At 40.2% G+C, this 14563-nt stretch overlaps 1 protein-coding gene and 1 long non-coding RNA gene across 15 annotated transcripts in view; one reads left to right on the top strand and one right to left on the bottom strand.

Annotated features, from left to right (window-relative positions):
• The window catches only part of LOC149119713 (uncharacterized), a 72151-nt gene that overhangs the window by 50112 nt on the left and 7476 nt on the right, over positions 1-14563 (top strand). The gene's annotated exons all lie outside the window — the stretch shown is intronic.
• XIAP (X-linked inhibitor of apoptosis) overlaps positions 3495-14563 on the bottom strand; it is a 49621-nt gene continuing 38552 nt past the window's right edge. For 13 of the 14 annotated variants that reach the window (XR_016227547.1, XR_016227548.1, XM_051826890.3 and 10 more), the window contains one exon: positions 3495-7980. Coding sequence is in view for 12 of the 14 variants with exons in the window: in XM_051826890.3 (XP_051682850.1) it covers positions 7787-7980 (194 nt within the window). In the remaining 2 variants the exon portion in view is untranslated. The remainder of the gene's footprint in view (positions 7981-14563) is intronic. The other variant, NM_001171325.1, reaches the window with a different exon arrangement.

Here is a 14563-nt window from a genome sequence, read left to right as displayed (position 1 = left end):
AGCTGAGCTGATCTGAAGCCAGGAGCCTGGAGCTTCTTCCAGGTCTCCCTCATGGGTGTAGGAGCACAAGGCAATTGGGACATCTTCTTCTTTCCCAGGCCATTGCAGAGAGCTAGATCGGAAGAGGAGCAACCCAGACTCGAACTAGTGCCTATATCGTATGCTGGTGCCATAAGTTGGGGCTTTAACCCACTGTGCCACAGTGCAAGCCCCCAAATACGTGTTAATTCTTGCATTGCTTGAATGAAGGACAATTTAATGGCAAAGAACAACGTGGGACTATTTTGAACTGAGCACTCAATGAAAGGGTTAAAGAGATATTCTCATTATAAAAGTTCATTTACTGCATGTAAGGCATTTTCTTTTTAATTTATTTGACAGATAGAGTTAGACAGTGAGAGAGAGAGACAGAGAGAAAGGTCTTCCCTCCGTTGGTTCACCCTCCAAATGGCTGCCACGGCCAGAGCTACGCCGATCCAAAGCCAGGAGCCAGGTGCTTCCTCCTGGTCTCCCATGGGGTGCAGGGCCCAAGCACTTGGGCCATCCTCCACTGCACTCCCTGGCCACAGCACAGAGCTGGCCTGGAAGAGGAGCAGCCAGGACTAACCTAGCACACATATGGGGTGCTGGCGCTGCAAGCAGAGGATTAGCCAAGTGAGCCACAGCGCCAGCCCCAGGCATTTTTTTTATAAGATGTTACATTTTATGTCTTCATGTTTTGGTCTCCCTAGAAATCACAGGACTGGGTCAGCAATGAATTACAGGGAAAAAAGTAAGAAAGGTGGGCAATGAATTATAGGGAAAAGTAAGAAAGATGCATTCATTTGAAAAGAACTCCATCAGTCTCATTTATAAGTTTCAGCACTTTAGTTCTGGATTCAGACCCTGTATCATATCCCAGTGCTTTTCAAACTTTAGCCTACATCTATAACTACTTAGAGAGCTTGTTAAAACAGGGAGCCTGAGGTAGAGCCCATGAATTCACATTCTGATTAAGTTCCCAGGTAACACAGATGCGAGGACACTTTGGGAACCATCAGATACCTATGTATCATACAGTTAGCTACATAAACAAATTACCAATGAAATAGTGGGAATGTGGTATAAAGGTATTATTAAATGATAATGTCAGTTTTCAGAGGGTTTCACTTCCTTTTGTCTTCAAATTAAGGGCAAACAAATTGATGTTAGTTTTTTTTTTTTTAAATGTTCGTTAAAATTCAGCAGTAACCACAGTGAGTTAACAACTCACATACTTATGTAAAATATTCTGTGAGAGACACATAATGAGGTGATCACGGGAGAAATGACATGATGTCTAGGATTTACTTTAGACCACGTACAGAACGTGTGTGTGTGGCGGCAAGTCCTACGTGAAACATACGTGGCGGAAAGTTATAATGATGGAAGCAGACTGAAGGCTACCATGAGTTCACTCCACTTTTCTCACTACTTTCATCTAAGTTGGAAAATTTCTGTCATACAAAGTTTTGGAAACTCACATCTTCTCCAATATTAATGGAATGTGCATTTGACACATAAAATATGGGCTGCATTTAAGACAAGGTTCTTAAGGGTTTAAGTCAGATAACAGTTTCAAACATTAGATAAGCAGTGCCTCCACGGAGACCTGAAACCTAACTCTTAATTTAGAAACGTCCATTGTGAACAGGAAAGGGCAAGGGACTAGCCAACGAGAACACCTACTTCTAAATTTCTCACTGCCAAAGGATCCGCTAACTCCTTGCTCTTTATCCTACCAGACTGCTCAGTTTCTGAAACTCTCTAGGCAGCTACTTTTTCAGACTCACAAAAATCTTTCTTTGCTGCCTGCTTCAAAGGGGGCAGTGATTTTTTTTTAGCTTCATTGCTACTCAATTGCTCAAGCTTTCTTATAGTGACTATAATATCCCTTGAAACAACCAGAAAAATATTTATGGGAGATGGGTGTGAAGACTGTTCACACTGGGACCAGCGCTGTGGTGCAGCGGGTTAATGCCCTGGCCTAAAGTGCTGGCATCCCATATGGGCACCGAATCGAGACCCGGCTGCTCCACTTCCAGTCCGGCTCTCTGCAATGGCCTGGGAAAGCAGTAGAAGATGGCCCAAGTCCTTGGGCCCCTGCACCCACGTGGGAGACACGGAAGAAGCTCCTGGCTCCTGGCTTCGGATCAGCACAGCTCTGGCCGTTGTGTCCATCTGGAGAGTGAACCAGCGGATGGAAGACCTCTCTCTCTCTTCCCTCTCCTCTCTCTCTGTAACTCTGACTTTCAAATAAATAAATAAATCTTAAAAAAAAAAAAAAAAGACTGTTCACATTGGGACCAGCGCTGTGGTGCAGCGGGTTAATGCCCTGGTCTAAAGCGCCGGCATCCCTTATGGGCGCTGGTTCTAGTCCCGGCTGCTCCTCTTCCAGTCCAGCTCTCTGCTATGTCCTGGGAAAGCAGTAGAAGATGGTCCAAGTCCTTGGGCCCCTGCACCCACGTGGGAGACCCAGAAGCTCCTGGCTCCTGGCTCCAGATCAGTGCTGCTCCAGCCATTGCGGCCATCTGGAGAGTGAACCAGCGGATGGAAGACCTCTCTCTGTCTCTACCTCTCTCTGTAACTGTCTTTCAAATAAATAAAATAAATTCTAAAAAAAAGACTGTTCATATTTATACAATTTCAAAATTTTAAGATCTATTTCAAAGACAGAGTGACAGAGGGGAGAGGGGAGGGAGAAGGAGAGGGAGAGAGAAAGAGAGAGAGACAATCTTCCATCTACTGGTTCACTCCCCAAATGCCCACAACAGCCAAGAATGGGCCAAGAGAAGCCAGGAGCCCAGAACTCCATCCCAGTCTCTCACATAGGTGACAGGGTCTCAAGTACTTGAGATATCATCTGCTGCCTGCTGCTTGCTGCCTACCAGGTGCATTAGCAGGAAGCTGGATGGGAAGACAAAGGTGGGACAAGATCCCAGATATTCTGATATGGGATGTGGATATCCCAAGCAGCAGCAGAGGCACTGTGCCACAATGTTTACCCCATATACATTTGTTAAACTGAATTTTAAAACAGATTTTGTTTTGAAAGAGTAGGAAACAGAATGAATCTTCCATCCACGGGTTCATTCCGCAGATGGCCGCAATGGCCAGGGCCAGGCAGAGCCGGGAGGCGCAAAGCCAGGAGCTTCATCTGGGTCTCCCTCGTGGGTGCAGGGACCCAAGCACTTGGGCCATCTTCTGCTGCTGCTTTGTACTTGATGTATATACCTTACGCCTGGTATTATAGCATTAGATGTACAAGGAACCTTCAAAAGGTTCATGGAAAATCTGTATTCTGAACAAACCATGCACAGATTTCAAAATTTTCTTGCACCAAAGTAAATTCATCCTTTAATTCCATTTTTTCCATGGACTTTTTTGAGGATCCCTCATATATTTTGGAGGTTACACTTTAGTATTTTTAAGAGGGCTATTTTTTGAGAAAGTGAAACAAACACAAAGTAAAAATGTCATTTTAAAGAATAGTACTTTATTGAATAAGTTTTATTCACAGAAAAATAAGCTTTAATCTACAATGAATGCCAGATTATACAGCAGAAAACAATTTTCTTAGTTTTCCATACTGATGGAAAGATTTCTACTAAATAATAAACAGTCATAACATTATATTCACAAATATAGTACTCTGTCTCAAAACATTTCACAATTATTCACAATACTAATACAATAACATAAGAATCATTCACTCTGTCAGGTTAAAGTTTAACTAAGAAAAAATGCAAAATCTAACAGAAATTACATTAAAGCTTTTATTACATCAAATCAAAAATGCAAATTTGTTACTTAGACAAAACTGTAAAATATACTTATATAGTACTTTAAATGTTATATGATACATAAGAATGTAGTAAATCCCAAAAATCTGTATTTCATACCTGCAAGCTTTAGACTTCAAAACAGAATATTACCACCCAAATACTAGTGTAGTATTGACCAATTTGAAGAAATAGATATTTAAGATTGTCCTGCTGTATCAATTATAAAGTGTCACCTAATATGCAATGAAAGCTAGGGCATAATGGAAAGAATAGTTGAAAAAAATTAACTTTGACACCTCCCAGGAGAAGCAGGTTGGTGACATGTTTCACCTTCAAACTATGTCCCAGTCAGGGCTCTGCCACTAATTAGCTACCTATAAGCTTGGACAAACCACCGCACCTTTGAGCCTTAGCTGCCTCACCTATGAAATGGAGGGGATGAATTAGGTACTCTCCCAGGTCATTTCTCTCTCTGACATGCTATGGTTCTATGATGCTGAGAAAGAAATCCATGCTGTGTTAAGTGTACAAGAGTCAAATTGAAACTGATTATTAAGGTGGGAATAAGTCACCTGTTTATCTTAGGAAAGCTCAACTAAATTTGATAATAAGTTTTTCAAATACTTTTAAAAGAATTTAAATATTTGAAAGGATCTGACCTATTTATTGACTGTAATTTATATCTTGACTATGAAAAACACCAAAAAAATATGAGCATTATCGAAACAGTTATGTAAGAACTTCTTCTAAGTTTTAACTCACATTTCCAGGTAAAGGCAAACACATGGAGGGGTGAAACAGTGTTATGATGGGAATGAATATTTGTAGCACACCTGGTTTCCTTAAACTCTTATAGCCTCGTAAGATGTTATTCTTATTTCACAAATGAAGAAATGGCTATTTTTCAAAAGTAGATTTGGCTAAAAAGAATTATGTCTGTCAAATATTCTTTACAATTTTATTATTTCTTTAATGGCAATGATATACAGCCTATGCCATTTCTCACTCCCTCGGGTGCTCTTCCCATTCAACACCTGCATAATCAGGAAATAAAATAATGATTTGTGTCTAACAGGTACAATAAATGCACCAAATGATGGAGTGGTAATCTCCAGAAAGTTCAAAATACAAATTTTATCCACTAAAATAACAACAGAAAAAATTTACATAACAAAAGAGTATTAACAGTATCAAATCACATTACATACATTCACTATACCCACACTATCCCACCTCAGTCCCTAACCAAAGCGGGGGGGGAATCAAATCTAGCAGGAAAGGGGAATACAGAGCCATTAATTGATAAGCCAGTTTGTTTTATAAATGCTACACTCATTTCTCAAAAATTAAGACAAGATTTTTCATCAGCCAACTAAATATTATAAAGACAATTGTTCATTACAAAATAACATGAATCTTCACATGACCAAAATAGGATAATATGAATGATGTCTTTGAAACTCTAGAGTGAATTTTATACAGCAGGGTAATGTCTACATGGAAATACTGATAACTATGGGGAGTGGTGGGGGTGACAGAAGAGGGGAGGTGTAGATTCAGACATGGTTACAGTTTTGACCTTGCAAGTAATCAAATTTTACAAAATTAGCTGGAAAGAATATGGTGCTTTTTGCAGTACGAACACAGAAACACACTGGTAGGTTTCCAAAAATCTGATTAGAAGTTGGAGTGCTGAGCGATTTTAAGAACCTGAAGCAACAGCATTTCTAAACAATTCTTAAAATAAACTTGTTAGCCACATCAGCTTCATGCATTAAATTTCGCAACTCATGGAGAGGGAAAAAAAAAAAAAAGAGTTGCTTAACTCTAAAGCACACAAGCTTTAAAAAAAGAGTTTTAATGAACTGAGGCTCCAAGAACAGGAAAAGCCTTATGTTAAAACAATCAAGTCCTTGAGTCCTTGCCTAACAGCTAACTTGAACTATCTACCTGACTTACAGCTGAAGTGTCCTGGAAAACATACTTTAAATACTTGAACACCTTTTCCCCCTTATAAAATGCTTTAAATTGAAACTAAAATTTAAGGCTTACACTACAGAGGTCAAATTCAACTTAGTGACTATCTCAGTAAACCTAAGTGGAAGCTAGTGCAAAGGTGAAGAACTGCTGATTTACAGAAATGAAACAAAAACAGGGCAGTCATCGTCACTTCATTTTTTTAAACTGTCATTGAAATCTGCAGGGTTTTAAATGAATATCACTTACTGTAGTAATCAACAGAGGTTAGGAAAGCATAACAATATGCTTCTCTTAGAAAATACAATGAAAAAGATCATTTTTAAAAAGTTGCAGTAAATGCCTCATTGACCTCTGTAATAGGTCTGATGCAAGAAATCTTGTAATGTAAACCTTGGGTGTTCTATGAAGCATTTTTAAACTTCTATTTCTTAATCACACTGAGTTGTATTCAAGTGTTTTTTTTAAAAAAAAACAGCTATTCTTTTCTTGTCAGTATTTTATAATTTCTAAGAGACTTTAAAGGATCTTGAGAGAACATTAACTTCAGAAGTATCTATTACTATTACTAGTCAAAACAACAACAAAAAATATAGGTACAAGAAGGACTTAACCTTTTGTCTTATGTACATCTTAATTATCCTAACAGTAAAAACTCACATGAAACTTTAAGATACAAGATGATATGAGAATCTCAATATGGACAGCTGTCACTATAACTACAAGCAGTATACAAACATGCTTCTACTTTTACCTACATAAGCTGACAGATGTTTAAAATACTGGGTTAACAAAGATCTTTTAGTAAAGTGACTTAGGCAGGCTTAAACTAGCAAGGATTAAGGATGAATCCTTACTAATTAATTGGAAGATCTGAGACATATTTTATATTTCATTTTACAAAATCAGAAATATTTATTTTGAAACAAGATAAGACATGGTCTACCTGTCAGAAAACTACCACTCAGAAATATTTTTCATCCACAAAGCAGGAAAAACATAAAAACATTTAAATTTCACATTGGCACCAAAAAGGTTAACTGCCCTGCCTTCTTGGATTAGAAAAACTAAAGCTGAGCAATAAGTAGTTTTGCAGGCGTTTGAACATGCCTAAGCCTTTAAATCAGTAAAATATTTTCTACAAATTCTGATTACAAAAGTAATACATACTTATAAAAATTCAAACAGAAAAAAAGGAAAAAAACAGAAAGTGAAAGGCCCCTGTATACCCTCTGTGGGACCCATCCTCCCACCCCCCTCAAGAGAACTCACATTTAAGTTTGGTGCTTATCTTTCCAGGTGTTTTGTTCTACACATATACAAAACACACATATCTTGACTTGGCTTATAATATACACAGTGTTTTGCTACTTGCATTTTACACTTAAAATATCTTTGACCTCTTTCCATGTCAGTACATCTTGGCTAGATGGCATTGTATCACTGAATACCCTTTGAAAAATGGCAAAATCACTTTTTGAAATTATTCATGCAAGTGTGTGTTCATAATTTTAAAAGGAACAGAATCCTAAAACACAAAGATAAGCATCTAAAAATAATCTCTATCTTTCCATCAGATGAATGGTTCATTCCTTTTTCACACAAAACAAATTATGCGATTGGGGAGATTAGCTCTAATCTCCAAGTTTCTACAGAATGCTCCCTTTGCTAAGTCTATCTGAAAAGAATGAAAAACTCAGACAATTAATTCACTTACACTTAGAAACTAAGTCAGTGTACTACCAATACACACTGTGATCAGTTAAAATGTGATGCTTCTTAGTCTAAGGTTTCAACTAAATAACAGTAAAACAACTGGAAAAATAATACAGTTAATAACCTGAAAAATCCAGAAATTCAAATTTAAGATTGCCAACTAACCCATTACTTTTTTCCCCTAATTGGTAGCAAATGTTAATGGAATTCAGTGCGGATTAAAGTCAGCTCATACCACACATTCAATCATGGTAATAAGAGGAACATAACATGCCTACTGTGGAGTTAGATTAAGACATAAAAATTTTTTGCTTGAAAGTAATCACTGTGTAGCACATGGGGCATTTGTCAACTGCTTCAGCACATTGTTTACAAGTGACCAGATGTCCACAAGGAATAAAAACTACAGCAATATTTCTATCCATGCAGATTTTGCAAAGCTTCTCCTCTTGCAGGCGCCTTAGCTGCTCTTCAGTACTAACTTCTGCACAAAGAGAAAAGAAATAGGCTAGTTTTAGACTTTCTCAGTAGTTTAAATTCATTGAGACATTTCTTGAATCCCTACTACATGCCAGGCCCTGGACAAGGGCCGGGAGATATGAGGATGACTCATGCACGGTGTCTGCTCTTGCATAGCTCTCATGCTAGCAAGAAAGGATGTGAAATGAGGCTATGGAGGCAGGCACAGAGTACTAAGTGATAAGTGCTATAATAAAGTTAAGAACAAAGTGCTCTGGGACAAGGTGAAAAAACAAGTTCTGTTCATGCTAGTTGAGGAAGGCCTCAGGGGTTGGCAGTAGCTGGGAAGGGAGGGAAAGGAAGCAGAAGAGTCACACTTGGGCATGGACAGCAATTTGCCAAGCAGAAAAGCCTACTTTAGGTTAGGTAAAGGAAGGAGCATACAGAAAGGGCATGGCTGATTCCAGCAATGGAGGCACAGGTTTGAGGAAAAGTTCTGAAGTAGAACAAGTACAATTTGGTGCCCAACTGGATGTGAGGACTGAGGAAGAGGAACTTAAGCTGATTTGAGGATTATTAGCTTGGCTGAGAAGAGCATACTGATGATTATAGGAAATATAAAAGTAGGTACAGCTTTGAGATTTGCAGGTGTTTGCAGGGTACCCATAAAAAAATTCAACAAGTGTGGAGAAAATAGAACCCTTGCACACTGTGGGAATGTAAATTGCAAAGACATTGTGGAAAACAGTATAAAGGGTCCTCAAAAAAACTAAAAGTAGAACTACCATATGACCCATCAATTCCATTAGTGGGAATATATCCAAGGGAAATGAAGTCGCTCCAAGGGACATCTGTACGCCTATCTTTATTGGAGCACTATTCACAATAGTCAAGACATGGAGACAACCTAAGTGCCCACTCACTGATGAATGGATAAGAAAATATGGTACATATTCACAATGGACTGCTACTCAGCCATAAAGGGGATGAAATCTTGTCATCTGTGACAACGTGGGTGGTACTGGAGGTCATAATGTTAAGTAAGCAACGCACAGAAAGAGAAGTACTATATAATCTGACTCATATGTGGAACCTACTGACACTGATGTCATAGATGTTGAGAGCAGAATAGTAGTTATTAGAGGTGGAGAGGAGGGGGGAGGAAACTATGAAGAAAAGTTGATTAATGGGTACTATATCAGAGACAGGAAGAAGAGATTCTGCTAGAGTACACATTATAGGATGGTGCATGATTTGGTGACTTTAGATAACAATAATGTACTATGTGTGTGTGTGTGTGTGTGTGTGTATTTTTAAAAGCTGGGAAAGGATTTTAAATATTTTACCATAAAGAGATGACAAATGTTTGAGGAGATACATAAGTTAACTCTGATTTGAACATTACACAATTGTCATATATTGAGACACAAAGTACCCCATAAACATGTACAATTTTTATGTATCAGTTAAAAAATTTTTTTTAAAAATCCAGTAGGCAAGTCTAGAGACAGACATAGGATATCATCAGCATATAGGTGGCACCAAAGTACTTGAAAAATTCAAAATAAGTTTGGTGAAATATTACCAAATATGCCACAACAATGTGTTTCATGGTTGCATATAGCTATAATGATAAACAGCAGCAGCAAACAGAAATATAGCATAAATACTATGCACTGACACTATTCCAAATACATTAGATATTTTTACCATCTCTGTAATCACTATATACCAGTGATTTCCTAAGGCAGCTTCAGATAAAAGTCACTGAGGGCACTTCTTTTCTTAAAACTTTTCTTATTGATGTATTTTTAATTTACTTTTATAAACTCTTGTTTAAAAAAAATATTTATTTAATTTGAAAGGTAGAGAGACAGAGCTCCTATCAGCTGGCTCACTCCCCAAATGCCTGCAACAGCCAGGCTGAAGTCAGGAGCTAGGAATTCAATCTGGGTCTCCCACATGGGTGGTAGAGGCCCAAGTCCTTGAGCCATCACCTGCTGCCTCCCAGATGTGCATTAGCAGGAAGCCTGTATGGGGATTATAGGCAGGACTCAAATCCGGTGTGCCAAGCAGTGTTTTAATCACTACACCAAAGGCCTGCCGTACACAGGGTACTTTTTAACAACAGATTCCTGGGCCCATTCATGGTATCTAAAATTTCTGGGATTGGGTGCCCTGGCATTTGGGAACCTCTGCCATCCAGTACAGTGCAGTACATTCTAGGACAGTGTATGTCCTCCCATGGAAATATATAATACGTTCCCTCTGTAACACAGAGCTCCTTTCCCATGGCATCCCTTTAACATCCCAGCGAACACTGTTCTGAAAACATGTTTTGCCAAACACTAATGTTATTCAACAAATACTGAACACTTAACTAGGTTCCAGGCACTAAGGATACAATTAACAAATATATAGACCTCAGGCTCCCAGTAGTACAGAGACAAGTAAGGAACACAAGTAAACAGGAAATTATACAGTATGATGACAAAGGTAATTACAATGTGTTATGAAGAGCACAGGAAGGGTGTGTTTGCATGTGAGCATGTGCACACAGGCATAAAGGAAGGCCTCCTGGAGGAAATTATACCCAACCGGGTCCTAAAGCATGAGTAGAAGTTTAGGCGAGCAAGAAGGCTTTGGGGGGCATGCACAGGAAGCGGGGGCACAGTGTTCCAGGCAGAGGAAACAGCATAAGAAAGCTCCCAGGAGAGCAACAGAACATGGTCTGCAAGTATAGACCTAAAGACTAGGCAGAATTTGAGGGGAAAATACCATGAGATGAGGCTATAGGTTTGCAGGAGCCTGATAATGAAAAGCTTGGCAAGCCCTGCAAAGGAATATGGACTAGGTCCTCAGGGCTCTGGGAGTCAATAGAGGGTTTTAGATTAGAGAGATACTACCACTTTCTTGCCACAGAATAGTTTCTCTAGCTAGGAGGCGGAGGAGAGGAACACTGCACCCCTTCCTTCTTAAAAAGCAACCTCCTGGGCATAATAACTATGGGCTCAAGCACATAATGCCTCAGAGAGAAGGAAAGATAAAGCACTTGCCCTCCAGTAGCCGGGTCTAACGGGGCAGGACAGGGCAGGGCAGGAAACAGCCCCAAAGCAATGTAAACAATGCTCTGTCAGCAGCAGGAGTGAAGAAGAGGGAGATCCTAACTCTCTTGTGAATACTCAAACATGAAAGAACTGACTTCTGAGCTGAGCCTTGAAGGACAAATTCACAAAATACAATCAGGAAATTGGGCTAGGTATACAGACAGGGAAAAGGTATTCAAGGCAAAGCAAGCACCTAAGTAAAAGGATGACATTATCAGCTGATTTAAATTATATGAAAGCATCAACATCAAGAAAGGCAGAATGAAGAATGTGTTCACACCAAAAATCCTGGAGGAGGAAAACAAGTAATTTACGCATTACTTTTAGATTGTGATATTGCAATGATTAAAACCACCACCACCAGCAGTAGACTTAAAATAGTCATAAAGAGACAGTAAGTAGAATGGTGGTTGCTGGGGGCTGGGAGAAGGGAAATGAGGACTTGTTTAGTGAATATAGTTTCAGGTTTATGAGATTTACAGTTCTGGAGATGGTTGTACACAAATTATACTTACAATTTAAAAAATTCTCACCAGGGGCAGGCGTTGTGACACAGCAGGTAAAGCCAACCTATATGGGCACCAGTTTGTGTCCTTACTGCTCCTCTTCTGATCCAGCTCCCTGCTAATGGCCTAGAAAGGCAGCAGACTATATGGCCCACGCGCTTGGGCCCCTGCACCCATGTGGGAGACCCAAAAGAAGCTCCTGGCCCTCACTTCGGCCTGGCCCACTTCTGGCCATTGTGGCCATTTGGAGAGTGAACCAGAGGATGGAAGACCTCCGTTTCTCACTCTCTGTAACTCTTTCAAATAAATCAATAAAATCTTAAAAAAATTCCCCCTAGGCCGGCACCGCGGCTCACTAGGCTAATCCTCCACCTTGCGGTGCCGGCACACCGGGTTCTAGTCCCGGTCGGGGCGCCGGATTCTGTCCCGGTTGCCCCTCTTCCAGGCCAGCTCTCTGCTGTGGCCAGGGAGTGCAGTGGAGGATGGCCCAAGTGCTTGGGCCCTGCACCCCATGGGAGACCAGGATAAGTACCTGGCTCCTGCCATCGGATCAGCGCGGTGCACCGGCCGCAGCGCGCCGGCCGCGGCAGCCATTGGAGGGTGAACCAACGGCAAAGGAAGACCTTTCTCTCTGTCCCTCTCTCTTACTGTCCACTCTGCCTGTCAAAAAAAAAAAATTCCCCCAAAAATACTGGAACAGAAGTCAAGAAATCTGAATTATATTCCTAACTATCTGAGTAAACTTGGGCACTAACTTATCTAAAATTCCGGTTTCTCACTGAAGCAAAGATTATTTTTATAGTAGTATAAAACTTTTTAAAAAGATTTATTTTATTTATTTGAAAGGCAGAGAGAGAGAGAATGAATCTGTCTTCCATCTGCTGATTCACTTCCCAAATGTCTGCAACAGCTGAGGCTGCACCAGGCCAAAGCCAGGAGCCAGGAACTCCATCAGGGTCTCCCACATGGGTGGCAGGGTTCCAAGCACTTGGGCCATCATCGGCAGCCTGCCAGTGCATTAACAGAAAAGAAAGCTAGATCAGAAGTGGAGGCAGGACTTGGTCCCAAGCACGGCAATATGTGATGTGGGCATCCCGAGCAGTGCCTTGACACAAACCACCACATACCTGCTCCACCTTATACAACTTTTAAAAATAAAGAGGGGTGGGTATTTGGCCTAGCTAAGACACTGGTTAAGACACTCATATCCCAAATTGGAGTACCTGGGTTTCATACCTGCCTCTGGCTCCTGACTCCAGCTTCCTGCTAATGCAGACCCTGGGAGGCAGCAGTGAAGGCTCAAGTGATTGGGTTCCTGCCATGTGTATGGGGACATGCACAGTGCTCCTGGCTCCCAGCACTTGAGCCATTACAAGCATTTGGCATATGAGCCAGTGGATGAGCGGTTACTCAAGTAAAACAGAAATAAAGAAAAAAGATACTGATGTGGTACTACTTTTACAAAACAATTTACTGCGGCATTTTCTGCCACACAGTCATGGAGAAAAAGCTAGCACTGAATCAAGTACTTCTCAGTATCCTTTTCTGAGTAAATTTCACCTGTTTCACTTCACTTGTATTTTGTATACAATTTAAAGATTCTTAGTGATAATCTTTCCTCAAAAGCCTTTGGGAAGAGAAATATGCTGTAGTCCCAGCATGAGAAGACAGCCTGTATCAACTACCTCCTCTCAGTATGGTGAGACTAAGAAGTCGGCACACTGATGGGCCCAACATCTGCCCCTGAGAGCTACCATTTGCTTAGGCCCTCCTTCCTACACCATCCCAGTTTGTAGTCTCAATGATAATAAGAACCCTACAGACTCCCTTTGGACAGAGAAAAGATATCCTCCTTAATGCACTCTGTCCCTTCTCTTCCTATTCCAACTTGCTAAATCCTTCTGTTGCAAACAACACTTAGATATAAAAACTAACACCTTACAAACTTAATTAAGTCTGACTTATGTTTAAGATGCAGGGGAAAATGAAAAATAATTGCTTGTATTTCTAGTACCAGAAAAATTACTAAATAAATGGTTTATTTTATGAAGTGAAATGTCTGTAATTTTTTAAAAAAAGATTTATTTATCTGAAAGGCAGGGATCCAGAGAGAGAATGAGAGAGAGAGAAAGTGAGAGAGAGAGCGAGCAAGTGATCTTCCTTCTGCAGGTTCACTTCCCAAATGGCTGCAATGGCCAGGGCTGGGCCACGCTGAAGCCAGGAACCAGGAGATTCTTCCAGGTCTCCCATTTGGGTGCAGGGGGCCCAAGCACTTGGGCCAACTTCTATTTTCCCAGGCCACAGCAAAGAGCTGGATTGGAAGTAGAGCAGCCAGGACTCGAACTGGCACCCATAAGGGATGCCAGCAATGCAGGCAGAGGCTTAACCTTCTATGCCACAGTGCTGGCCCCCTTCTATAAGTTTTAATAAATACATCTATAAGGAAAAAGTTGTAGGCTTCCTATTGAATCTTTATATCAACTAATGTAATTTCAGCTATCATTAATGTTCACACTACTTAATGACTTATGCAATTATCTGAATGTTTCAAAATATATCAAATAAACTGAAGTTTTTAAAAAGGGGCTTTAAAGTGTTAAAATGAGTAACCTTTTATATTCATTAGTACCAGGAGAAGAATTCTTATCTTTTGGGAGAAGATAGTCAAAAGCTTAGAGAACAAAGATTATGGATGAAGTACACAAAAAATATTCAGTTTGAAACCTCTTCTTGATGGCCCAAGTCCTTGGGCCCCTGCACCTGCATGGGAGACCTGGAGGAAGCTCCTGGCTCCTGGCTTTGGATCCGCGAAGCTCTGGCCGTTGCAGCCAATTGGGGAGTGAACCAGAGGATGGAAGACCTCTCTCTCTGCCTCTCCTTCTCTGTGTAACTCCGACTTTCAAATAAATAAATAAATCTTTAAATAATAAAGAAACCTCTTCTTTATTAATGCTGCTGGCAAGCACTGTATTTTATAAATATAAATATGTTTATA

The sequence above is a fragment of the Oryctolagus cuniculus genome, chromosome X (genome assembly GCF_051225735.1).
Source record: "Oryctolagus cuniculus isolate XC-2025 breed Fujian yellow rabbit chromosome X, ASM5122573v1, whole genome shotgun sequence".
In the NCBI taxonomy this organism is placed as follows: domain Eukaryota; kingdom Metazoa; phylum Chordata; class Mammalia; order Lagomorpha; family Leporidae; genus Oryctolagus; species Oryctolagus cuniculus.
This window is presented reverse-complemented; position numbering and strand designations above follow the sequence as displayed.